We start from the raw sequence: 26,534 nt of genomic DNA on the forward strand, positions 1-26,534 counted from the left end.
ACGACAGGCAATGGGAACGTGACTATATTGTGTGGCCATGGTGGTGGCCAAGCTTCTGTGCATTGAAAATGTGGCAGGGACACTAACAGGAAGACATGGACATGGATGTTTGACTCCTCTCTCCCAAAATACGAGCCTTATCAGTGTCAATCCAGGGAAGTGTGGCAACTCTAACCCAGAATCAGTGTTCCTTTGGTCCGGAGAGTGAGAACACTCACGTAGGGTTTGATAGGAGAGAAGAGAACATTTACCCTTCCTTGTGGTAAGTCAGTGTGTAATTGGTAGGAAGTCCTCCATCTGCCCCGGGCTTCCACCAGCAGGTGAATGTTTCCTTTTCAGGAGAACGACATTTAAAGATCTCGGGTTTTTCTGGAGGTGACTGTCCTAGAAAAAGCCAGAAGCCACTGGAATCAATGTTAAGGTTCATTCATACACTCAACCATTCTGCTGGTGACAGAAGCAGATTGATGGGACCAGCCCAGTGATGAGGTCTTGGGGTGAGTAAGCCTAGGGGTTGGGGGGACTCAGAAGTGTCAAGGTGTCAGCATCCAGCCACTCTCCTCTGTAGGCTGCCTTGAGGTTGGCAGGATTCAGAGAGAGCTTTGCAGTGGGGCGTGTGTGTGTGAGTGTGGACCTTAAGACAGAGATACCAGCCACCTAGGATCAGTGACTAGCTGTAAAATTCTAACAACGGTGAGCATTAAAATGAAGGATACATATGGACTAAAGAGGGTGTGGCCCTTCCGTAATCCTACAGAGTCTGTAGAGTTGATACCCCTGCCCCCCACAGTATCAGAGTGACCCTAAAAAGAATTTTTCCCAAGCACCTGGTGGGCATTTGTTGATACAGTGCTCTCTGGACCACTCTACTCTGCTCTCTAATCACCATCGTTCTGCCTTCCCCACACTGTGAACCCAATCTCTGCTCTTTTGTTCTCTCACTGTATCACTGATGCTCCTACTTCAGCTGCTGCCTCCCCCATCTTCCCCACCCCTTCCCTTTTCTCTTCACTCTTCCTTGATTCCATTCAGCTTTGGCCTACGATTCAGTCTCACAATGTCTCCCCATCTTTCCTGCCTCCATTTCTGAATCTTGGTTTTTAGTCCACTTTCTCTTATATTTCCAACCCCTGTCACTTTGGGTCTTTATGTGGTGAAGAGGCAAAGGCCCCCTTGTAATTCTTGGCTCTTTTTGGGGTAGGAGGCATGGGAGCGCCTAGAGGTGGGGAAGTCGGTAGCTGCTCTCTGGTTACGAGCTACCATCGTTATCTGCGAGCTGTATCCAGTTGCAGCTGGAAGCTAGAAGGGCTGCAAGGAAAATCCAATGTCGAGTGGATGGAGTTTTGAGTTGCCTAATCCCCAGAACTCTTAGTGAACTGGCCCTCCCTTTTGTTCCTTATCTGTTAGGTCCAAGGAGGGAAAGAGTGGTCCTGAGTTTGCCCTGATGCTGCTGGGTGGGGGAGGGGGAGGGGACGGGGGGGTTGCCCAACCATGCCCAGCCCTGTAACCCCAGGTGATGCTCCTGCTGGCTGAGCTGGACACCCAACATTTAGTTCAGAAAGTCGGGAGCAGAGAGGAGAGCTTCCAGGAGGCAGGCTCGAAACCTCAGGGGCTTCTCTGTTTTCTCCCACACTGTCCTTCATCCCTCATGCTGGCTCCTGGCTTGAACTACAGATCAGAAAGAGCAAGTTTGGAGGAGAACACAGATGGCAGGAGGGGGCCTTGGGCGAAACTGGCCAGAAAGAAGAATGTACTGGAACAGCATGACAGCATGATGCAGTGTGCAGGCTGAGTGTCAGCTGGAGCCATGCCAGCTCCCGGCCCCCGAAAACCGTCCACGCCAGCCAGCCTGGGGCCAGCTCTGCCAATATTTGTACCATTGCTCATCCTCTAGGGAACATTTCTTCAGGATAATTGCACAGAGTGAAGTTATTTTTGTTTGTTTGTATGTTTACTTTTTGTTGTGGCTGGGGAGGAGTGTGTGAAGTTGAAAGAAAAGTTCATTTAAAAAAAAAAGGCAAAAAACCTTATCGCTCAATAATGAACATATTCAGATGCTAATTAAGGCAAGTTGATTATTTGAGTAAAGGTTCCCTGTGGATTAGACTGATGTCTGCTTTCCCTCTTCTCTCCCTGAAAGCTTATCTTTTTCACATATCGCTGGTTATTAATAGTATCTCTTGGACACTCAAGAGAGGAGGGTAAAGTTGTGAAATTATAATTAGTAGAACGTTCCCTTCACCCACTTTAGACAGTTACAATTGATGAACTGTGTCTTTATCTCTGTAAAATACACACAAACAGAGAGGAACACATAGGTACTACACACACAGGTACACACACACATACACACACACATATGCTCAAGTATAGCTATATCAGAAACACACCTACACACCACAGAGGAATCATATAGACAGGTGCATACTTATAGAAGTCGACACTGGTCCCCACACAGCTATACACACAGAAACACACACACACAAACGTATATGCACATAGGTACACACAGAGAAGCATCTGCAATCAGGCACGTACATAAGAAAGTTAAAACACACAAGTACACACACCCAGAAATACGTAGGATAGATACACAGAAACATACACATACAGGCTCACACACTGCAGTTCAGCTGTGAATTTCATTTCCTTCATTAGCACAGATAACAGAGTTGGCTGGACCTGTTTCCCACCAGGTAACTGCAATCCACTGTCTCTATAGATTTGTCAAAGATTTTCATTGAAGGTGGAGGAAACATCACTATCTTCACTTTGAAAATGTGGAAACCCAGAGAGGTTAGGTAATTGGCTGAAGATTGCACAACTAGTAAGGGAAGGAACCTGGACTGAAACTCTGGTCTGTCATTGATAGAGCTGTTTCCTTGCACTCCCAGAATGAGGATGGAAGTCAGAGGATAGTGACAGGATTCTGCATTAATTGCATTCATTAACTTACATTAATTTTTGCATTAATTTTAATGCCAAAATATTGTCACTAATTTAATAGCAGCAAATGACACAGGCATTTTCCTTTGTCATAACTGCATTGCAAGAGGACTGTGATGGATTCTCCCCTCCTCTCAACAAACACCTAAGGTAATGAAAGAGAGCAGGACAGTCTGGTACTTACCATTCAGAAGGTTGGTGTTGAGAAAAAGTAGCAAAATGAAAACCAGGGTGGATGCCACATTTTCCTTCATGTTGGCGCCCCTCTCTTTCCACAGGAAACGTATCAGAGATTCACTGAAAGAGAAGGCACGGTTTTGAAATGAAAGTCTGATTAGGCACATGCACCCCTTTATTCTGGGTGTTTGCAACTGATTCTTGCTCCTTGCTGAACGTGAATAACAAAACAGGAGGAAAGGAATGCAGGAAAATGTAACAAGGATGGCTTGGCTCACAAGCATAGCTGCACACATGCTGGGAAAAATTCCACCACTAGAGGTCACTAGATGACAACGTTCAAGGGCAGCTGGCCGCAGCTGGCTTCTTTGCACACATCCCAAGGGAAAATTGCTCTCTCTACATCTCAGTCACCTAACAATATATCACCCGTTTTATGTGACGCAGATTGTACGCCCTACAAGAGAACTGTTCTGGGGCAGCTATGATCCACCAGCCAAAAATAAGCCAGGCTGAAAAGTCAGTGCGTTCAGTTTAACTCCAGCCTGGTCTCACGGATGCCACAAGTAAAGGGGCGCTTCCCCTGAAGGTTCAGGCTGAGAAGATGCTGGAAGTCTTCTGGGCGATGGGTATGGCCGTGAACCACACAGTCAACTCTAGTGAACCTCCATGTAGTTTTTTTCTCCTCTTTGGAAAAACCCCATAAGCAAGAAATGACAAATCCCGGTAATAATTCAAGTCCTTTGGGTTTGGAGTATTAAGCAAATTCTGAACCTGCAGGGGTTGAGCATTTTGAGCAATTTATTATTAACATGATTATTTTTTACCCTTGGAACAACTTTCAAAGCCTCTAAATGTCTTTCTAAGAAAAAAGGATTTTTCAAGACACCTTTTTTTTTTTTTTTTTTTAATGGAGGGAGGTAATTGGGTTTATTTATTTAGTAGAGGTACTGGGAATTGAACCCAGGACCTCATGCATGCTAGGCATGCGCTGTACCACTGAGCTATGCCCTCCCCCTCAAGACGCTTGAAAAAGGTTCATTAGTCTAGTTGGACTCCAAACACCTCTCTGAAAACAAAAGATGTGATAAATTCTAGGAAACACATGGCTTACATTTTCCCTCTAAATGTTATGGTTTTTTTAAATCAGGGGAAGGGCATTCAGTGGCACGGCTGCCCATCTTGGGACTTCTGAAATGACTGAGTGTTGTTTGATGAGCCCTGAAAAGACCAGCCAGAGGGCAGGTCTCCATCTGACAGCCGGACACCACCTAACAGAGAACTTCTTGAAGCTTCTCCACCTGCTACTACTCCCTCTTGGAAATAAAAATCTTAGTGGCAGTAGAGATTTGGGGTATAAGGTACCATCAAGTTACTTACTCCCTTATACTGGGGCTCCTGGAAGGCAGCCAGGATGTTGTCCTTTGGGAACCTTACAGTTGCTTTTCCCAGATTCCTTCCATAGGCCCTCCCAGGTGGCACATACTAAGCTCAGGGTAATTCTAACTTAAATCAAGTGGTTAAGGGCTCATACTGGGTTTCAAGTCACTCCTACTACGTATGGAACACTTACTAGAGGCCAGGCCCTGTGCTGAGTGTCTTAACCACCTAGTGGGTGGTTAAGGGATAAATTAGGAGCTGGAGATGTGCAGATACTAACTGCGATGTATAAAATAGGTAACACGTTTCTACTGTATAGCACAGGGAACTACATTTAATATTTTGTAGTAACCTATAGTGAAAAAGAATATGAAAAGGAACGTATGTCTGTATATGTATGACAGAAGCATCGTGCTGTACACCAGAGACTGACACAATGTTGTAAACTGACTACACTTCAATACCAAAAAGTTGCATTGCACCCTCACAATAGCCCGGTGAGTAGCATGGATTATTACAGATGGGGAAATTAAAGTGCAGAGAGGTTTAGAAAATTGTCAGCCGCGTGACACTCGGGGAGAGAAATCTGGCAAATCTGTGAGTGTCTGATAAATCATCCTGCTATGTGGACAGTGTGATGAATGTGCGATTACTCCCCCTTCCGTGGGGGACGTGGGGGAGACAGCAGCAGCGGAGCCGGGGTGAGCAGCACGCCCAGCCTTGAGCAGGTGTGAAGGAGGCAGAGCCGGGGCTCAGTGAGATCACCCGCCAGACTTGTGCCCGAGGAGCTCAGCTCCGCTGTTCTCACTAACCCCGCTTCACTAGGTCCACATAAACCTCAAAGAGTTCTTCGTCCTGGAGATCTGTGATCTCAGCCTGGCTTGGGGAAGAGAATTTTACCCACTGGCTGAAGTTCTATAATATTCTTTACTGAGATGTCCCTGCTCTTTCGGGCATTGCACTGAAATGCTTGAGATCGTTATGCTATAAGTCATACCTTCCGGGCGAGGTCATGTGCTATCCAGACAGCTCTGCCAAGTAAGGGTTCCACGTGTTTTGCAAAAGAAACGCCCGGATGGGGAGCAGGGTGGGGCAGACAGGAGCAGATTTTGTCATCACTTATGCTTCCTGGTACCCTGGTCCAGGCTCAAAGAAACTCTCCTACATTAAGTTTTCCAATAAAAATGCTGTCAGGAAGCATTTTATAAACTAAAAAGAAATAAGTTCCTCTTGGATGTCCTAAGATATCCCAGAATCCGGTAACTAGCCATGTGCACTTTCTGATGCCTTGAAACTCCTGTGTCAGAGCACCGGACACACTCATAGTGGTCTCAGTGCTGTGTTTTGATAATGATTCCCACCTCACACTACGTCTTACCCTCCAGTAGGGCAAACACAGTGGGATAAGTAAACTTTCAGAGAGGAAGGCAATCCCAGCTGCCCACGCCTAAGGATGCTACACTGCATGCTAACCTGGTCATCTGCCGTGGTTTCTCCCAGCACTAGGCACCCCTCCTGCTGTCCACTGATCATTTTTTATGGCTAGTGGACACTAAGCTGGGGATAAATTTGGTCTCTGTCTCTCTGAGTCCACTCCCAAGCAGGATCTTAATCAAGAGTACTTGCCCCACCTGGGGCTGGTTCCAAAGAGCATCCACAGACTACTTTTAGTGATGCTTATAGTGGTAAATGGCTCCAAATGTTTGGAGGCCAATTAGGAAAAAGTCAGCCCCACACCCCCATCGAAGGACAATGATCTTGGCTTCATTCCTCAATAGCTCTCTGAGTGTGACTGTGGTTTAAAAATGCAAGACTTAAAACTAAAGAGCAGGTCTCTAGCAAGTCAGCCGCCCCCACACCTGGCCCAGGACCAGCTGTCTTGGCTTCTTTGCTTCTGCACCCTCAGGGACTCTCCCATCTTTGTGCGCCTCCCATTATCTTATTCAAATATGCCTTCCCACTGAGCTGTGTCCCACTGTGGTGTGACCCCACAAAGCCCCCTTCTTCCTCCTTTCATCAGTGTAGTTTCTGTTCAGATTCTCTCCAAAAACTTCCCTTCATCATCCCCTTCTATTATAACCAAGTCTCTTCTACACAGGCCAACAGTTGAGAAAGAACTCTAGCAAGTTTTGTCCTAGTAGCTTGCTCTTCTGAGAAACAAGAGCCACTCTCTCTGGATGGCAAAGCAGGGCCACAGTCCCAGAGCCTGGGCTGATCCCACTGTCCCCAGTAGGGATGGCGCGTCATAGGAGAGGGGGCAGTGCGGTCTCTTGACAATTAAAAAGAACAGATCTGAGCTTCCTCTGGTAGACTGCATCTGCACATTCTGGCTCACCCACTCCTGAGCCAATCTCAAACGCCAGAAATCTCAGCGCGATGATTTTGTGGGACTTGCTCCCAAGACCTGGGATCAGGCGGTCCTGAAGCGAATGCAGTCCTCACCTGGTCTAGCCTCATCTGCTATGATTGCCCCAATGCTCGGCTCAGATTTTTTTACTCAGTTCCCCAGAGTCTAGAAATGGACCTAGCATGCTGGGCAGGGCCCTACCTAGCTTTCGCAAACCCAATTTCCATGGACAAGCAAGACCCCATCCAAGACTTGGATTTCTTTAAAGATTGTCACCCGGGTGAAAAGCACAAATCCTAAGTATTCTGATCAATGAATTATCACACAGTGAATATGTCTACATTTCAACCAGGTCAAGAAGCAGAACACTAATGGCATCCCAGAAAGGCCCCGGGGATCTGCCCCCAGGCTCTGCCCACCTCTTCCCAATAGAAGCCATCTTCTGACCTCTAACGCTTAAGCAGATTAGTTTTGTTTACTTTTGGACTTGACAGAAATAGAATCACACAACGGGCATCTGAGTGTGTGTGCCTGGCTTCTTTCACTTCACGTTGCTGGATGATTTATCCTTGTTGTTACACGTGCCTTTACAGATTTCCTTTTCATGTCACCTCATTCATCTTCATTTATACTACATTGAATGAAAGATCATAATTTATTTACCTAGTCAACCCCCTTGATGAACATTTATGTTTTCCAGGTTTTGGTAAACCTTGGATTCGGCCAAGACTGATCAAGTCTCAGATGGCAGGAGAGCCCTGCATGCTTCACACCCGCTTGGTGCCTCTGCCCAATTTCTACCATAAATGATTAGGACACTGCCTGCCATAGCTCCTGACTGTAAATGCAAATTAAATTTCTAATGCCTTTCTCATCCTAAAAATGCAAACAATCTCATTTCTTGCAAGCAGATTTTAAATACATTCACCCATTGTTTTAAATGTTAGGAACTGTGTCAGCTGCTTCTTTTGGGGTCTGCTGGGTCAGGGTCCTCTGCTGCCTGGGTCTCCTTACCTGTTCCTCCACCTGTTAGATGGCCTGAGGCTAAAATAACAGGGAGAGAACCCCACAGGTGCCCTTGGATTTCCAAGAATCTGGCTTGTCTTTCCAACACAGAGTGCCAACATTTAGTCTGGAAAACAGAGGGATTAATCTGCTCAGGGTGGGCAGAGTGGCAGCGGGAACGAGCTGTTTCATTCACTGTTGTACAAGCTCTGCCAAAGGTCAATGGTGGATGACTGTTTGCAGAAAGAATGAGTGACATGGCATCTGCTCTTGAATGTAGACCTTGACTGCTGGGGACCCAGTGCGAGGAGAACCCTGGCCCGAGGGTGGGGAGTGAAGGTTCTAGCTCTTCCTGTGTTGCACGCAGACATATTTACCTGACACGAAATCTTTATCTGTCCATAGGCATAACCCAGAATTTTACAGCAGGACATTTGCTCATATGTCATCCATTGTTGCTATTTTTTTTAACCATTGCAATGATCAAGTTTACATATTATTGCTTCTCAAACAGGTTTCCACCTCATTCCTTGTTTTGAGATATCCTTCAGTGGGAAATATCTGGCACCTTCCACAAGGGAATCACTTCTATGTAAAACGACCATCGCCTTAGAGGCCAGCAGTTTAATCAGAACATCATGGCTGTGTGGACGTTATTAGAGTAGAGAGCCTGATAGAAAACATCTACCTCTGATTCCAGACGCCCTTTCCCTCTCTCTTGTGAATCCCAGAGATTTCACAGAGGGAAGAGCTTCTTGAAGACTCTGCTATGTGACGATGTGTCCAAGGGGAGGGGGTGTGCTGTGCATGATGAAGGCTGTGTGTTCTAAGAGGTAGACAGTTAGCAGAGATTGCATTTGTCCAAACTGGAGCTGAATCAGGGTTGATATTCCATGTGGGGACTTAAGTAGAAAGATCTCCTGGCCCCTAACCTAGCCGGGGTAAATCACCACACAGTGATGTGTGTGCCTCTGCACTGCAATCACCTTAATAAAACAGAACACTGAATGCTTCCCTGTGGCTGGAGGCAGGGCTTCCAAAGCCAATGACGCCAACTCCACTCACTGGCCACAGCATGCCAGCAACATCTTTGATCTGAGGGACGCTTGTTTTCACTCAGCCTGCTTGGCCTGAAGGCCAGAATGGGAACTGAGTGAGTTTTAATTCTCCCCAGTCAATGCACACTTCAGACAGATGGTGGAAAATACCCTTTGGCCTGATTTTCAGAAGAACTAGTTCATTGTAAGATTATCAATTAGGAACAAAAAACATCCATAAATTGGACGTTGTGTTTTGCAGTTTACAAAGCTGTCCCACAGACGTCAGTGGTTTTCAATCCAGAATTCACATTAGAACCACACAGGGTACCTCTTAAGTCCCTAGAGATTCTGATTAATTGCATCAGAATTGGACTTACTGGCACATGAGCATTTAAAAAAAAGCTCTCTGGATGATTCCAGTGTAAAGCCAGCGTTGGGATCCACTGAGGTCATCTGATACATATACTATCCCACCTCTGCAGGGAGGCTCCCCTTGGTGGAAGAGGAAACGGAAGCTCAGAGAGGTAACTGGCTTTGTCCACTATCTCACAGCACAGGCAACAAAGCAGAAATGGGAACCCAGTCTTCAGGTCGCATGTGACTCTTCTAATAATCATGTGCAGTGGACAGGAAAGCTATTACTGTCACTAGTACTATACCATTGCGCCCATTTCAAAGGTGAGGAAATGGAAGCTCAAAGGGATAGGTGGTTTAAACCAACAACCTTATCTTAAAAGCCTCCTGTGTGCTCAGAAATGTGTGGTGATGAAGCCAGCAAACCTTTGTATAGGACGTACTACATGCCAGGCACTGAGATTTAAGTACCAAGAATATGTCCATTTTACAGATGAGACTGGGGCCCAGAGAGGCTCCCTGAGTGGTCCGAGGTCCCACAGCTAGCGAGCAGTGCCTGGAGGGAGAGAAACTTTGCAGCTAGGCTCCACTGTCCGTGTCGTTAAACACCATGCTTTCGACTTCTCATGGCTGGTCCCTACCTTCAGGAAGCTTCAACATACAGAACCCCATGGCTTGGTGGACACGTCAAGGGACCTTGAGACCATGGTTTCTGAGCCATCTAGGGCATCTGTCTTTCTGATCAAGGGCTCTCTCAGCACACTCCCCTTTCCCAAGGGTGGCTCTGAGGCAGGGTGCTGTGGGGAATCCAGGACGGTCCTGCAGCAGCAGTGAATATCTTGAGGCACTGCTTCCAGAGCATGTTCTGGGCACTACTGCCCATCCCAGATAAAACAGGTCAAAATTCTTAGAGGGTGGGGCCTAGGAAGAGGCATTCTTTTAATTAGAAAATTAAAAACAATTATTGGGACATAATTACATAAGATTAAGGTGCACAACATGTTGATTTAATATATTTATATATTATATTACTACATTAGCTAACACCTCTATCAAGTCACATAATGATCATTTCTTTCTCGAGATGGGAACAGTTAGGATCTAGTCTTTAAGAAACTTTGATGTTTATAATACACTGTTGTCTATAATCATTATGCTGTGCATTAAGCTCTCCAAGACTTATTTATCTACTGGTTGCAAGCCTGTACCTAAAGGGGCATTTCTAACAAGCATTCAGGTGATTCTTACGCAAGCTGACGTTTGAAAGCCCAGCTTTCCTATGAATGGGAAGATGCAAGAATCTGGGGTGCTCCTCCACCCTCTGGGCCTGGAAAGGGCATTTTCCTAAAAGGACCGACCTGACCTGGGCATTTCTTGTGGGGAGGGCTCTGCACTTCAGGAGCTGTGAGGTCAAGGGGACTCTCTCTCCAGGGGTGCAGGCTCACAACAGGGGGTAACTGTTACCTTTGCAGGAAGCTGGAAGCCCGCTGGCTTGGTGTTGGTGGCTTGAAATCAGCCATAGCGGGAGTATTTACACCACGGGAACCGGCAAATGCTGTAAGTGGGAATTTCTTCTTCTTCTTCTTTCCTCTTTGGAGAGAGCAGTTGTTCAACATTTACCAGCACATCCTTAACTCCATCTCTCTGGGCTCAGTGTTCCCACATGTAAGAGGAAGACTTGGGGTAGCTGAAACTTTCAGGCCAGCTTAAGGCAGGTTTGCAGGGAGCCTTTTTCGACTGGGAGAGACCTGGGAGGGGACCTGTGAACCCAGGCTCCCCTCCTTCCTCCTTTTCCTCTCATCTGTCTCCCTCTCCTGTGCTACCCTAACCTGGCCCTCCTGGGGGCCCTGGTCAGGCTCCGTCTGCCCTGCTGCCTCTGCGTACCTCTCAGAGCCATGATGAGAATTTAATGAGTTGGTATTTGTGATGAGCTTAAAACAGTGCCCTGTCTACAATGAGGACTACATAAACATTTGCTAAAATCCCTCCACTCCCCCATTGCTCACTGCATCTCCCTCCTAACTCTCTCTAGTTAAAGAACTTCCCACAGCATAAGGGCTAAGAGCCAAGGTAGAGTGGCTTCCTCTCCATGAGGAATGTTGCAATTAGAATTTCAATGGAGGCAATGGAGGTGTGAGCAGACTGGATGACAGTCCCCAACAATTTACTCCCTCCCAGTCATAGGATTACGAACCCCCACCTTCTGTCATAGGACACACTTGTGTAAACAAAGAAGAACAAAGAGCTCACCACCCAACTCTACAAGGATTAAATCAGCCACTGTATTCACTAACAGTGCACCCTGAGAAGAATTCAGGATGAAAAAGAGGGCGAGACACTCTGCCTTGGAAAAACAGTTCCCTCAGATAATTAGATGCATATCTCATGAAAAGTTTTAATAGCCTCAGATTCTTGCATCTTCCCATTCATAGGAAAGCACTAAAATCATTAACTTGAGATAGCCATTCTTTGTGACCAGCAGTAATCTTTCACAAGAGGTATGCTCCACTGCATGTGTACCCCAGCCAAAAATCATATATAAACTGTCTCCTCCCCTACCTCTTCAGCACAGTTCCCTCAGAGCTACTGAGAGCCTGTCTCTTGGGCTATATAGTCCTCAGTAAGGTCCACAAATAAAACTAAAACTCACTACTCTTACACTGTGTGTTTTTCTTTAAGTCAGCACATGGACCCTGTGTGAGGAGTTCACATGCATCTCAGTGACTTTGAACTTGGCCATGTGAAAAATTCTAGTTAATGGAATGTGAGTGGGTGTGAATTTTTCTGTCCAAACGAAGCCTTAAGAACAATTGCATGGGACTGTATTTACTGGCTGAAGGCTTCTTGCTCTTATTCTCTGTATGCCCTCGGGATATCCCAGACAATGGCTATTTCCTCTGTCAGGGCTCCAAAATGAGAAAACAGGTGGAACCAGCTGAATTCAGCCAATCCCAGCAAAGCCATGGTCAACCTACAGCTGATCCACAATCCTTATGCAAAGGAAGATAAAGGAAATGTGTTGTAAGCCACTGAGATGGCACCATTTGTTACCACCGTAGAACTGACTAACACAGGGCAAGAGCAGGAGGAGGAGAACATATGTTTTGCAAGACTGTTCAAACAAAACTGTATTTCACAGAGGGAGCTCTGTGTATGTTACATATGTGTGTGTATGTGCTGTTCATCCAAATGCAAAACAACTTTGCCATAAAAATGATCACTATTATATTGGTGACAATCTTGTCTATTATGTATATTTTAATTTTAGAAATGTGGGCTTGGAAAGTTAAAAAATGAAATAAAAAAATTATTGACCAACTGGCATTGCTTCCTGGCTCTTTGTTTATTTGTCTCAGGAGGAAATGAACAGCAACAGTTCTAGAATCATAGCATTTTATATATAAAAAGAGCCAAAAGACTTGAAAGAATTCTGATCCAACCCATCTCTTTTTCACATGGGGCAACTGGAGCCTCAAGAGATGAGGTGCTTTTTGGCCAAGTACCAGATGGGAGACTCTTTAGAGCTTTGAGGGTGGCTGTGTGCACATCTGAGAAAGCTGCAGTGTCTAAGAAGAAATTCTCAAGAATGTGTCAAAAGCATTTTCCCTCTCTAACTCCTGCTTCCTGCAGGACCACCTCAGCTACAACTCTGGGAGACCATTCACAGGCATAGCAGAAGCTTCTAGGGTCCATCAGAATTTGCTTCTCCTTTTCTTTCTGGGCACAAGAGCTATAGTTTACCTCACTGACTGCCCTGTGGTTAGACAGGATCAGATATTGAGTTGGGGGCCTCTGAAAGTGGGCAGAAATGATACACTTCTTGTCTAGTTCTGGTCTTTAAAACATTCACACATTCTCATATTCTCTCTGTCTCTCTGATCCGTTATTGTCCAGAGGAAGATGAAATTGAGCATGTCAGTCTTAAAGGCTTAGTACAGCCCATGGATGGAAGGATCCTGCAACCCCTGCTGATGCCACTGGATTGTAATGGGTGAGAACCAAACCTTTGGTTGTTAAGCTTCTGAGACAGAGTTTGGATGTTATAATGACTAGCTTTATATAGCACGACTAATCCAGATACTCCAGGACAATCAGTGTAGCTTAGTTTAGATGGTAACTACTATCTTTAGCCAAGTAGAAGAGCTGTTAATAAGAAGGAAGCCTCTGACGTCCAGCCTACTGTTCCATCTTGAATACTATCACCAAAGTCTGGGAGTCACCACTGCCTTGCTTTCTCTATATTTTCAGCCCCGACACAACAGTCACAATTATACATGCCTGCAGGTGTTCAACACCAATTGTTGGATGGCTAACTGAATATTTTAATAAAGCCATATATTACACATTACTTTGATTCACAGATCCACTGAAAAAGCACTTGACCTTGAACTCTACAACATATTCTTCCCATTAATCAGTAGGCCCACCATATTCGTGCAAGATATATCTTGAGAACTTATGGATTCCTCCAATAAAGCTGTTTGTGTTCATTAATATGAACTTGAGGACAGATGAGTGACAAAGCCCACTGAGATGCGGTTGCAGGAAAAGTGAGCTTTGAAGAGCGAAGCATTTCTGTAACCCAAAGCAAGACAACTGCACTTAGGAAAATGGGGTACACTATGCTTAACATTTCAAAAAGGAAGTGTTGCTGTCAATTACCAAAGAATCCCTCCACATATTTCTTAATAAGCCCACCGTCCCATTAGTGTACATCAGCAAGCAGTGGGCCTAGCTCCCAACTGGCTGCTAGGCTCCTGTGCCAATGTATCTGCACATGGCAAATGGAGTAGGTCTATGCAAATGTCTACATACTTGGCTACCATAACACTGGCCTGGCAGAACCCAGTTAATCATGTTGACTCACTGCTTTACAGTAATAATGTCACCTCTTTGCACAACATATAGTTGATGGTGTGTCTTCCAGAGAACCCTATCTGAGACCAAAGGAAAAAAAAAATAGATTAGGAAGTCAATATCTAGAAGCTTAGTCAATTTCTCCTTATCTTTGTAAACAATCTTCTTGGAATATTACCCATAAGGAATTTTCATTTTTTGGTGTGGCAGACATCCCACTGTTGCATTCCCATGCTTCTCAACTCAGCTTCAGAGATAGAAATTAACTTTAATATTACAACAAGAACAATATAATTTGGAAGGGAAGTTTGCTGCTTTGCTGATTCCTCCAGTTCTGCCAATTGTCAGCTTGTTTACAAGTCAAAACGTAAGTGGCTTGGGCTGTTTCTCCTAGGAGTACCTAAGCAGAGGGTCTGATCGCACCTGGATTTCTCAGATGCATTTCTGAACGTCCTTGATTGCTTAAAAGACCCATTATAATCCTGCCTTTTCTTTCAAACGGTGTGCGTGTGCCAGGCACGCAGAGCTCAAGTGGGGTCAGTGAGCCAATATGGGAAGAAGAGCAGATAATATTCACTTTAATATCCTGTGCAGTTCAGAAGAGAGGATCCCTGCTTAAGAGAAGTCTCCAGTAGCACTTAGATGCTTACAGAATGAGGGACGAGTAAAGCAAGTGTGCAGCCTCCAACAGGCAGTCTTAGTTCTCACTCTTTACCCATCAGGAGGTCACGTTTAACTCCACATCACTTCATGTATTAACAAGGGAAAGGATTTTGCGGGTAGACAGGTACCACATTTCAAAGCAGACACTTGGCCAAATTCCTTATTAAGAGTCTCTGTCTTTTCCTCTGTAGTTCCTCTCCCTGCCAGTTGCCTTGTCTTGCCCCTGTATCTCCTTTCCACTCTGCGCTCAAATCCCCTCTTCAGTCCCACGCCATCGTGCTCTCAGCCTCAGTTAATGTGTCTCGTTGATTGAAAACGCCAGGCTGATATCTAAAGAAATTAACACCACCCAGTGTTTCTCAAAGTATGCCCCCCAGGGATCTTGTCCTCCCATGTGGCTTGTGAAAGTCTTTGCCACACGGAAATGGCTCCCTTTCTATGCAGACGTATACGTACTGGGAAGATGCTGTTTCAGAAGCAATGAGGATTGGCACATGGCTGCCCACTCCGAAGCCCCGCTGCCACCTATCCTCAGTTTCAGCTTCCTTCCCTCAGGCAGGAACTTCCTTGGGTTTCCCCAAAGTGAGGGATGCTTGTCTACAGAGAACCCAGGACCTGACCCTATCATAGAACTGATAGTGAATCCCTAGTTATCTTTCTTCCCAAACTCCACCCAGGCTAGTAGCTCAGTGATGTCAAGAACTGTGTTTATTATTTTTTTACTCTATATTCCTCTTAATACAAAGCTCAATGCATAGAAGGTACTCAATACATGATTTTAAATAAATGACATTTGTTGGGTATCAATCATATTTAGGGGAAAGCTGGTAAGGATTATAGTTTCTAATGGGCTGTAAATCATTGGTGCATGTGGTTGAGACAGATAGTATCTTACCTATCTTGGGTAGTCTAAGAACTGATAATAAGGGCAATGTGGGTTTTAATAGGATTTCGAATTTTCAAAGTATTTTCTTATTAAAATATTTTATTTTATTCTTTTCCCAACCCTGTGAGATTTCACAATGGTAACAGTGAGTTTGCAAACATTTCTTGTTGTTTGAAGGTAGAGGCGGGACTGGCACTTCGCCTTTTGAGTGTAAATGTATACAATCTTCCTGGTAATACATATTAAAAGCCTTAAGACTGTAGACACACTTTGAATCAGAAAATACACTTCTAGAAATTTATCCCAAAAGAACAGAGATGTGCAAAAAGAATTATGTGCACACACAAAAATCCCCCCAGTGCTACTTTATAAAAAGAGAATATTGTAAAAAATCTAAGTATCGAATCATAAAGGCTTATTTAACTAGATCACGGTACAAATCTACAACAAAATATTATTTAATCTTTAAAGTAATGTGATAAAAAATTTTTAAAGATACGGAAACGTGAAAGAAAAATGATAACTGAGTAGAGAAAGCAGATGTGTTTGACTTCAATTACAATATAGGTAACTCCATATGTGCACAGAAGAAATATATATACACTGGAAATATATATATGTATATATACACACCTATAAAATATGTTGAGATTATATATATATATATATATATATATATATATATATATACACACATTGTAATATATATATATACACACACACACATCAATGTATTAGCAGCAATTATCTCTGGGAGGATGATCGTAAAATTAAAAAAATTACTTTTGTAATAAAATAAAATATTACTAAAATACCTAAATAAAATACTTTTGTAATTGAGGGGGAAAATTCCCAACAAAAATGTTAACACCATAAAAACAATCCCCTAATGAAAACCTGGACTTTAGTGATGTAAATACATGGAAAAGGTCCCCATTAGGGTGGGTTACAGAAATTGCTTATATGGGTCACAGCAAAATTTTCAGCTGTTGACAGTCAGCCTCCAATGTTCATCTGTGTGTGGCTGAGCGTGGGCCCCATCTCTCAAGCAGTAAAGAAAGCTTTCAAGGTTTTGATGTCCTGCTCACTTGTCTTTAAGAACTCCCTCCACTTCTCCGAATTCCATTACTATGTCCATTTTAGGGTTATTTAAAATACCCAGGGCCGATGAGCCATTATTTGTCATTAAGCTTGTGACAAGCGGATGAAAGGCAATTTCATGGAAAAACTCTGGCAGAGCCTCAGAGAAGGGTGGGGTCATCTTTTTAAAGAGGAGTTTAAGAAGTTCAGTAGGATTCTCTCATGGAAGCTGGGGGTTTGTTTTGCCCTGGCCCCTCAGTTTCTGTTCATCCTTCAAACACAAAGCAAGAGGATCTGGAAGTTTAAAGTGAGGAAAAGAGGGGAAAAGGGTGGAGAAAGTGGGAAAATCTGAAAGTCCAAAGGGTGGTGGGGAAGAAGGGCAGCTGGCGGGCTCAAGAGTTAAAGCCCCACCCCCCTGCCTATGGCCTGGCGGTCTGCCCATCTCTGCACCATCTTGAACCCACATCAGTACCAAGCCCCTCTCTCTCCCCTCATCTTGCTCCATCTTGTACCAGCACAGCCTGCCTCTACCTGATTTAGTTACTCGTTCTCACTCATGTACAATATGCTCTTTCAAACTTCCTTCTTCATTCAGAGCCTCTGGGCTACTTATCCAGCAAGATAATTACTTGTCTCTCTTACTGGCTTATATTCACTCTTTTTTTTCTTCCTTCTCCTTTACTCAGCTTCTCTCAGGAGCCCTCTCTTAGCAGAAAAGCAACCTGCCCAATCAAAGACGTAACGGCCAGGGACCACAGGCAGGCTGGACCTGGGACTAAAGCAATAAAGACTCCCAGTGCAGAGCAGAAATGGTAAGAGGAACAGAAACCAGGATTTGCCTACTTCTAATGCATTTTCAGAAAAATTCAGGGTCGACCTAGTTTGGTGGCTGAAACACCTATCCATCCATCCATCCATTCACCCATCCATCTTTCAACAAATGTCCACTGAGCAGCAGGCATGGACAGGGCCCTGAGAATCTAGCATTGCGCTAAAGCAACCCGCTTAGTACTTAGTCTGGTCGAGGAGAGAGAAGCTAATAAAAAACTCATAAGCTTATGAGACCCTGATTTGGCAGAGCTGTCTGGATAGCACATGACCTCGCCTGAAAGGTATGACTTAAAGCATGTTGATTTTGAGCATTTTGATGAAGTGGCCAAAAGGGGCTCTTCAGGAGCCAGAAGAGTCAATAGCAGGCAGACCTGATCTGCTCAGGGTGGTTCGGGGCTCCCCTGGGGCGGCTGCCTCAGGGATGAGGAGTAGAAAGCCCCTCTTCTTTCTCCATTCACTGCCCTGTGTAGAACTGGGTACAGTAGACACTGCTGGTTGCTTTTCCAACAACTATTACCCACCCCCACCCCCTTTTTTGTTTTTGCACAGAACAAAACAGTTTTGTCTGCTATCAGCTGCTTGGTCTGGGAGATAAAGAGTCATCAGTCTAAGGTAACCGTGGTAATCTCATTTCCGGTTTGTCTGTGATTGGTTTGGGAGTGGTTATCCCACCCAGTATGGCCACTGAAATACAGCAGAAATCTTCTGGGGTCTGCTGGGAAAGATATTTGGCCATGGTTGAAAGAGAGAGTGGGGAGGAGACATCTCCCCAAATGGAAAGAGTCTGGGTTCTTGCTGATACTGGGAGCTGGTGCCAGCAACCTGGAACTGGTTTTCTCAGGATGGTGAGTGTAACACGCCGACTGTTTAATTCACTTTTAGCCGGGCGTCTGGCTTTGGGGGATGATTTCATCAAAGATTGGACAGCTCCCTGGTCTAACTGATGACATAGTTATGTTTTCAACTCCAGTGGCTTAGAGATGAAGAAAGTGGGCACTGACTGAGAAGAATCAAGATGCTGGTGTAAAAGGAAGGCACAAAGTAGCAAGTGGCCAGGGGTATTGCTTTATTAGGCACATTCATAGTAACCATCTTGTTTTTGTCACTCTCCTCACTATTGCTTTATCTATTTGATTAGCTTGTAGATTTTTTCTTTTTAGTTCTGATTTAGTGCTAGAGCTCACTAAGAGTGGAAGTCAAAGGTTACTCAGCACATCTGTTGATTTATGTGCCTGTTGTGTCAAAGGAAACATGGAATCTGATTGGCTGTTTAGCCATGTATATAAATGGTTCTCATACAGTGAGAAATCCTCTTAAATTTGAGAAAAGTCATAAATATTTGGCCACAAACTATTTGAAAGTCCTACAGATGGACTAATCTAATTCAGTTTTCTGGATCCTTTTCTAGCCAACAAAAGCCCTTGGCATGTTCCGAGGTCTCCCACTGCAGACTTAGAGTTTTGGGGGCCAGGAAAACTGTATCTTCTGATGTCTTGTGCACTGGAAAACAGACTCAGCAGCTTTGGTGCGTTAATGCCATCAGTATTTTTCTGGGAGGCGTCTTCTGGGAAGAGTCACATCGGTGTTCTCATTCCAGCCAGGAGTCCACTTTGCCCTCTGCTTGGCTACTCGCAAGGGTCATTGGGTAACAAAGCATCCAGGAGACAGTCAGGGCTTGGGACTGGATGTGAAATAAAGTTGCAGCGTGATCCGGATGGAGGTCACACCCTTTGGGGCTGGCATACTTGGGGATCTGGAGGGGTACAAAGCAACCCTCATCACCTGAGAGGCAACGCAAGCTGCAGAATCAGATGGTGGTTTCTAGAGCCCATTCTGCCATTTCTGAGTCAGACTGACTTTGGATCCTCTCTTCCTCTTTCTGAGATGCATTTCTTCTAATAGAAACTGTTGAGAGGGTCCATCTGTCCTGCTTTCCTCAGCCAACTATCGTAAGGGCAAGATGAATTAATACTGTGAAAATGCTCCACGGGACTGCAGGTGCTATGTGAGTGAGAAAGAGTCAGCAGTGGGGGCAAAGCTCCTCAGATCCTCCATGCCCCCAGACTCTGAGCAGAGGTCGAATTCCAGATGGAGAAGGTGCTCCTTTCCCCTTCAATGTCTTTTGATTTAGGAACTCCCAAGGGGAGACTCTTGGATACTGAGGGGCTGCCATGTGCCACCGGAGTGATGATTTCCCTTTGGCTGGTTGCCCAGTGACTCCTTTGCCCTTCTTTCAGCTCAGGGATCAGGACAGGCTCTCCTGCTTCTTCTCAGGGAGCCCACAGATCCCAGGGGCCATACAAGGGAGGAAGTGGAGCCAAAGCCAACCCCGGTTGCTTCTGTGTTTGCAGATGTCAACATCAAAAGTTTTGCGGTGGGGTAGATGCACGTTTGCTCAAGGTTGGGTCCTTGACAAAGCACACGAAGTTTGCCTTTGATGCCCTTTCGCTATCTCTTTGGAATTCTCTTCTCTCTCCTGTTCTTCTCTGTCCTTCCCAACACAGCTGGTGATTTTAGGCTCTCTCTGTGTCCCGGAACTCTCCATTGGCAGTACCACCTCCATCGAGATGAGTGCCACACAGGAGAACTTTCTACAGTGATGGAAATGGTCTATGTCTGCTCTGTCCAATATGGCAGCCACAGCCACTTATGTGGTTGAGAAACTGAGTTTTTAATATCATTTAATTTCAATGAATTTACATTAAAATTGCCACATGTAGCCAGTGTATTGGACAACACAAGTCTAGAGCAAGCTCAATATCTCACTTGTTTTAGTCTTTCCACTCCAGTCAAAATTAACTTGTCTTGTGCCCCCAATTCCAAGGCCCTCTTCTTAGAGAAGTACCAACAAGCTAATCTGATAAACAAATTCCTATCTGTAAATTAAGGTCTTCCCCCCCTTAGGTAAATGCAGATTTTGAACAATGCCATAGTTCAGTCAATGCAAAGGCTCAAATGATAGGCATTTGAAGGATTCTGACAGGCCAGCATGGTGGGTGAAAAGATTATGGGCTTGGAGCTTTAGATCCACATCAAAGCATGCTCTCTGGATGGGCACATCTTTCCCAGTGCCCTGGGCTGCTTCAAAGTTCCTCCTAGCTTCTTGCAATCTGGGGAGAGTTAAGGTCTAAGATATGCAGATGGGAGCCTGGGAAAGAGCTGGAGGTAGGAGGGTTGGAATGGGCAGAGCCCAAAGGATGTCAAGCTCTTGCAAAAGAACCTGGCTTGCTATTAAGACTGGCATTCTGTTCCGCCCTGGGGAAGAGGTGCCAGGGAGTGGTTGTTAGGGAGAGATCATTACCACTGGGACAGGATTGGAGGGTTAACAGTTCAAAGACACCAGAAGCCAGACTGGAAGCCACACCATGGACTGTGGCACTGTTGCAGGGTCCCAGATAGAAACTGCAATTCTATTCTTAATTCTAATCCCCCTTTTAAGGGAGAGATTTTCCTTCTGAATTCTTTTATGAACACTGCTCTCTGAATATCCCTTTTACCCTGACACTGAGCGGTGTTTCTGCTTCTCTTGGATGACCACAAGACTGCTCTCAAGTTCTTGCCTGTATTTTCACAGATATATACTGGCATCAGAAGCAAATACTTTCACACCAAATCCTAGGTTGGGTAAAGGGAGGAAGATAGTAGGGGTGAATGCAGGGGAAGATCAGCTGGGGACAGAAGAGGCACACTTGGAGATGAGCAGGAAGAGTGAAGATCAATTCTGGAGTTTACTTTCGGGGCCGTGGTTTGCCAACTGGTCCCCAGGTAAAGCTGCTACCACCACCTCACTTGCCATACACTCTTTGAGGGATAGAAAAAGGATTTCCAGTTAAGCCACTGCCCAGAACCCACACATATTTGTTTAAACAATATCCAATTTTATGAAGGAAATGAGACAATTAAGTCACAAATCTTTCATGCAACAATGTAGTTTATAAATAAGTACACATATAAATTTTAAAAAAAGAGTAGCCAAGTCCCTCTGGGGCTTTGCAATGCAGTTCAGACCACACTGTGCTTTTCTGGACCTCATGAAGGAAAAGACTGCTTGAGTGTTCAGTGTTGCCCTGTTCTCTCTCATTTGCCTTTCATTCAAGCAAATCTTATGAGGCATTTGGCATGCCCAGGAAGAAACCCAGGAAAGGGCAGAAACCCAGGAAGAAGAAAGAAACTCAGAGGAGCTGGTGGTCTGGTTTGATGGCAGTATTACCAAATACTTCTGAGCTTTAAGCCATAGGGCCCTGCCATGCCAAACCATTTTGACAATTTATGGCACCCCTTCTGCCAGTCCTTGCTAATGTTTACTCTGGACACTATACATTTCAGTCTATTTGCATGAAAAATAAAAGTTCTTGCTGGGTTGAGGTAATTTTGGAGCAGGGGTTTTCTTTGGGGGTGATTTTGCCTTCCCCAACCAAGGAGACATTTGGCAATGTCTGAAAACATAATTTTATTGTCACTACTTGGGGTAGGGGGAGATTTTGTCCTCCCTGGATCTGTAGCCAACATCTGAAGACACCGTTGGCTGTTACAAGTTGGGCGGGGTGGTGGACTACTGGCATTCAGTGGGTAGAGACCAGGGGTGCTGCTAAGACTCCTATAATGCACAAAACAGCCCCCACAACAAAGAGTTATCTGTTCTAGAATGCCAACAGTGCTGAAATTGAGAAACTCTGTCCCAGAGGGAAAGCTCAGGCTTGGTTCTTGACACTGAAGTGTCAGATGGTCCTCAAAGAACTATCACTTTTCAATGCTGAAAGACTAGTAAGTACCCTGGAGTGATCTCAGGAAATCCTCAAATAATTTTGGCCAGAATTCTCTTCCACCCATGACCTAGTTAGTTTCATGTCTTCATGAGTCCTTAACGTCCTCTGAAAGAGAGAGTTCACCTTCAGAGCTACATGTGTCAAGTTGGTTTCAGAGGGTCTAGATCCCATTTTACTGTGTAGTATATACAGAGGCAAGCCCCGAGGCTTGGTTTCTCCATCTGTCAAGCTGACTCTTAATACTTCATGACCTAGTTGTCAGCTGGGCCTAGTATCCTAAGGAGATGAAATTGGGGTGTGCTACTTGAGTTGGCATAAAGGGGGAATATGTGAGTTAAGTGCTTCCATACAACTCTAACTCCAAAGAGTAATAGAATATTGTAGGTAGGGAAAAGTAATCAACAAAGTGTGAGAGCCAAGCCAGGAGATTGTGCCTGGGGCTCAGTGGGTCATGGGGCCATGAAGTGATTTTCCTTGCTGATAGTAGATGGGGAAGATGCAGAGCCCACCATATATGAGCCGTTCTATAGGGACTGTCAGTGGGCTGGGAGGGAGGGGATGTGTAGTAGTGACAATATTGGGGGCTGAAGCAGCCAGAAAGCTTTGGCAAGAATTTATGCAGAGCTGCTTAAGAAAATAAAAGCAAACATAATGTTTCTTTTCCTGATTAAAAAATACAGTCATTGTTGAAAAACTCTCAAGCACAAAAAAAATAAGGAGAAAATTGAAATCTCCCTTAATTTCACTACAAAGATGTCAGCTGTTAATAGTTTTGCTACTGTCAAAACTGAATCAAGAAGAAATAGATAATTTGAACAGACTGATCACTAGAAGTATGACAGAATCTATAATAATAATAATAATAAAAAAACTCCATGCAAACAAAAGTCCAGGACCAGATGGCTTCACTGGAGAATTGTATGAAACATATAAAGAAGAACTTGTATCAGTCCTTCTCAAACTTTTTCAAAAGACTGAAGAGGAAGGAACATCCTCAAAGTCATTCTATGCAGCACCATCCAAAAACCAGATAAAGACACCACCAGAAAAGAAAATCACAGGCCAATATCTTTGATGAATATAGATCAAAAATCCTCAACAAAATATTAGCAAACTGAATCCAACAACATATAAAAAGAATCATACACATGATCACGTCAGATTCATCCCAGGGTCACAAGGTTGGTTCAACAGATGCAAATCAATCAATGTGATACACCACATCAACAAAAGAAAAGACAAAAACCACATGATCACTCACTAGTTGCAGAAAAAGCATTTGATAAAATTCAACATCCATTCATGATAAAAGCTCTTACCAAAGTAGGTATAGAGGGAAAATATTTCAACATAATAGAAGCTATTTATAACAAACCCACAGGCAACATAATACTCAACAATGAGAAGCTGAAAACAGTCCTATTAAAATCTGGAACAAGACAAAGGTACCCACTCTCACTACTTCTATTCAACATAGTATAGGAAGTCCTAGCCACAGCAATCAGACAAGGAAAAAAAAAGGTATACAAATTGGAAACAAAGGGGTAAAATTGTCATTATATGCAGATAACATGATACTATATGTAGAAAACCCTAAAGACTCCACACAAAAACTACTAGAACTGATAACGAAATTCAGCAAGGTAGCAGGATACAAGATTAACATACAGAAATCTGTTGCATTTCTTTAATAATAAAATATCAGAAAGACAAAATGAAAAAACAATTTCTTTTAAAATTGCATCAGAAAAATAAAATACTTAGAAATAAACCTGACCAAGAAAGTGAAAGACTTATATGCTACGAACTATAAAACATTGATAAAGGAAACTGAGGATGATTAAAAAAAATGGAAAGATATCTCATGCTCTTGGATTAAAAGAATTAATGTTAAAATGGCCCAACTACCCAAAGAAATCTACAGATTTAATGTGATCCCAATTAAATTACCCAGGACATTTTTCGAAGAACTAGAACAAATAACCCTAAAATTTATATGGAAACATAAAAGACTCAGCACTGCCAAAGCAATCCAGAGGAAACAGAACAAAACTGGAGGCACAACCCTCTTAGACTTCAGACAATACAACAAAGCTACATTAATCAAAACAGCATGGTATTGTCACAAAACCAGACATATGGATCAGTGGAACAGAGTAGAGAGCCCAGAAATAAACCCACACACTAACAGTCAATTAATCTTTGACAAAGAAGGCAAGAATATACAATGGAGAAAAGATGGTCTCTTTGGCAAGCAGTGTTGGGAAACCTGGACAGCCACATGTAAATCAATGAAGTTAGAACACTCCTTCACAACATACACAAAAATAAACTCAAAATGGCTTAAAGACTTAAATATAAGCCAGGACACCATAAAACTCCTAGAAGAGAACATGGGCAAAACATTCTTTGACATAAGATGTAGCAATGTTTTCTTAGGTCAGTCTCCCAAGGCAAAGGGAATAAAAGCAAAAATAAACAAATAGAACCTACTTAACTTACAAGTTTTGCATAGTAAAGGAAACCATAAACAAAATGAAGACAACTTATGGAATGGGAGAAAATATTTGCAAACGATGTGACCAACAAGAGATTGATTTCTAGAGTATACAAACAGCTTACACAGCTCAACATCAAAAAAACCAAACAGTCCAATCAAGAAAAGGGCAGAAGACCTAAATAGAAATTTCTCCAAAGAAGACATACAGATGGCCAACAGGCAAATGAAAAGATGCTCAACACTACTAATTACTAGAGAAATGCAAATCAAAACTACAATGAGGTATAACCTCACACCAGTCAGAATGGCCATCATCAAAAAGTCTACAAATAATAAATGCTTGAGGGGGTGTGGAGAAAAGGGAACCCTCCTATACTAGTGGTGGGAATATAAATTGGTGCAGCCACTATGGAGAACAGTATGGAGGTTCCTTAAAGAACTAAAAATGGAATTACTGTATGATCCAGCAATCCCACTCCTGGGCATATATCCAGAAAAGACGGAAACTTTAAAGCAAAAAGATATGTGCATCCCAGTGTTCATAGCAGCATTATTTACAACAGCCAAGACATGGAAGCAACCTAAGTGTCTGTTGACAGATGAATGGATAAAGAAGATATATCTATTTATTACTCAACCATACAAAAAGAATGAAATAATGCCATTTGCAGCAACTTGGATGGACCTAGAGTTTATCATACTAAGTGAAGTAATAAGTCAGAGAGAGAAAGACAAATATCGTACAATATCACTTACATGTGGAATCTAAAAAAGTGATACAAATGAACGTATTTACAAAACAGAAACAGGCTCACAGACATAGAAAACAAATTTATGGTTACCAATACCAGGGGAAAGGGGTGGAGGGATAAATTAGAAGCTTGGGATTAACATATACACACTACTTCATATAAAATCAGCAACAAGGGCCTACTGTACAGCACAGGGAACTATATTCAATATCTTGTAATAATCTATAATTGAAAAGAATCTGAGAAAGAATATGTGTATGTATATATATGTATAACTGAATCACTTTGCTGTACACCAGAAACTAGCGCAACATTGTAAATCAACTATACTTCAATAAAAAAGATAGTTTTGGTATTTTTCTTTGAGAAAAACAGAGAAGGGTTTTCTAGGTAGGACAGGCTGGGGAGCTAGAAAAGGTCTCTGAGAATAGCATAATGCAACAAAGTGGATGTTGGCTGGTTGGGATTTATTCTCTCTACGAGTCAAGAGAGTTGAGTCCTTGCCGGTGCCTTGATGAAACGGATAGCAGGACAGACGGGCAATGTGACAAGCAAGAGAGCTCGCCATCAAGTTCCCCTTACCTTCAGGGTTCATATGGAAAGCATCCTTAGTGTTCATCTCCAGACATAGAAGAGTTCTGTAGCTGAAAGAGGAAATGACTTAGTTTAGCTCAATGATGACGAAACAAGAGATGCTCCTTCTGACTCACTTCACAGCAACAGCATGACTGAAATTACTGCGCTTCAGTGACAAGCATATGACAGCTCTAGTTTTGTTTTTGTTTTTTGAATTAGTTTTCTAGCAACTTTGATTTATCATTCCTTTTCTTTTCTGTATCCACAAATTATTATTTTTCTCTGAATCATTTGAGAAATCATGATGCCTCTGCATCATTCATTATTTCAATGTGTCTCCCTAAGAATGAGAGCATTGTCTTACATAACCACAG

At 43.6% G+C, this 26,534-nt stretch overlaps 1 protein-coding gene across 2 annotated transcripts in view; it reads right to left on the reverse strand.

The window, feature by feature from the left end:
- PRLR (prolactin receptor) overlaps positions 1 to 26,534 on the reverse strand; it is a 140,659-nt gene that overhangs the window by 18,315 nt on the left and 95,810 nt on the right. For both annotated transcript variants that reach the window (XM_031443880.2, XM_010977605.3), the window contains exons 2-4: positions 26,167 to 26,228; positions 3,131 to 3,243; positions 252 to 384 (exon numbers count right to left, since the gene is read on the reverse strand). In XM_031443880.2, the coding sequence (XP_031299740.2) occupies positions 252 to 384; positions 3,131 to 3,200 (203 nt within the window). In that variant the 5' untranslated portion in view covers positions 3,201 to 3,243; positions 26,167 to 26,228. The remainder of the gene's footprint in view (positions 1 to 251; positions 385 to 3,130; positions 3,244 to 26,166; positions 26,229 to 26,534) is intronic.

The sequence above is a fragment of the Camelus dromedarius genome, chromosome 3, assembly GCF_036321535.1.
Source record: "Camelus dromedarius isolate mCamDro1 chromosome 3, mCamDro1.pat, whole genome shotgun sequence".
Classification (NCBI taxonomy): domain Eukaryota; kingdom Metazoa; phylum Chordata; class Mammalia; order Artiodactyla; family Camelidae; genus Camelus; species Camelus dromedarius.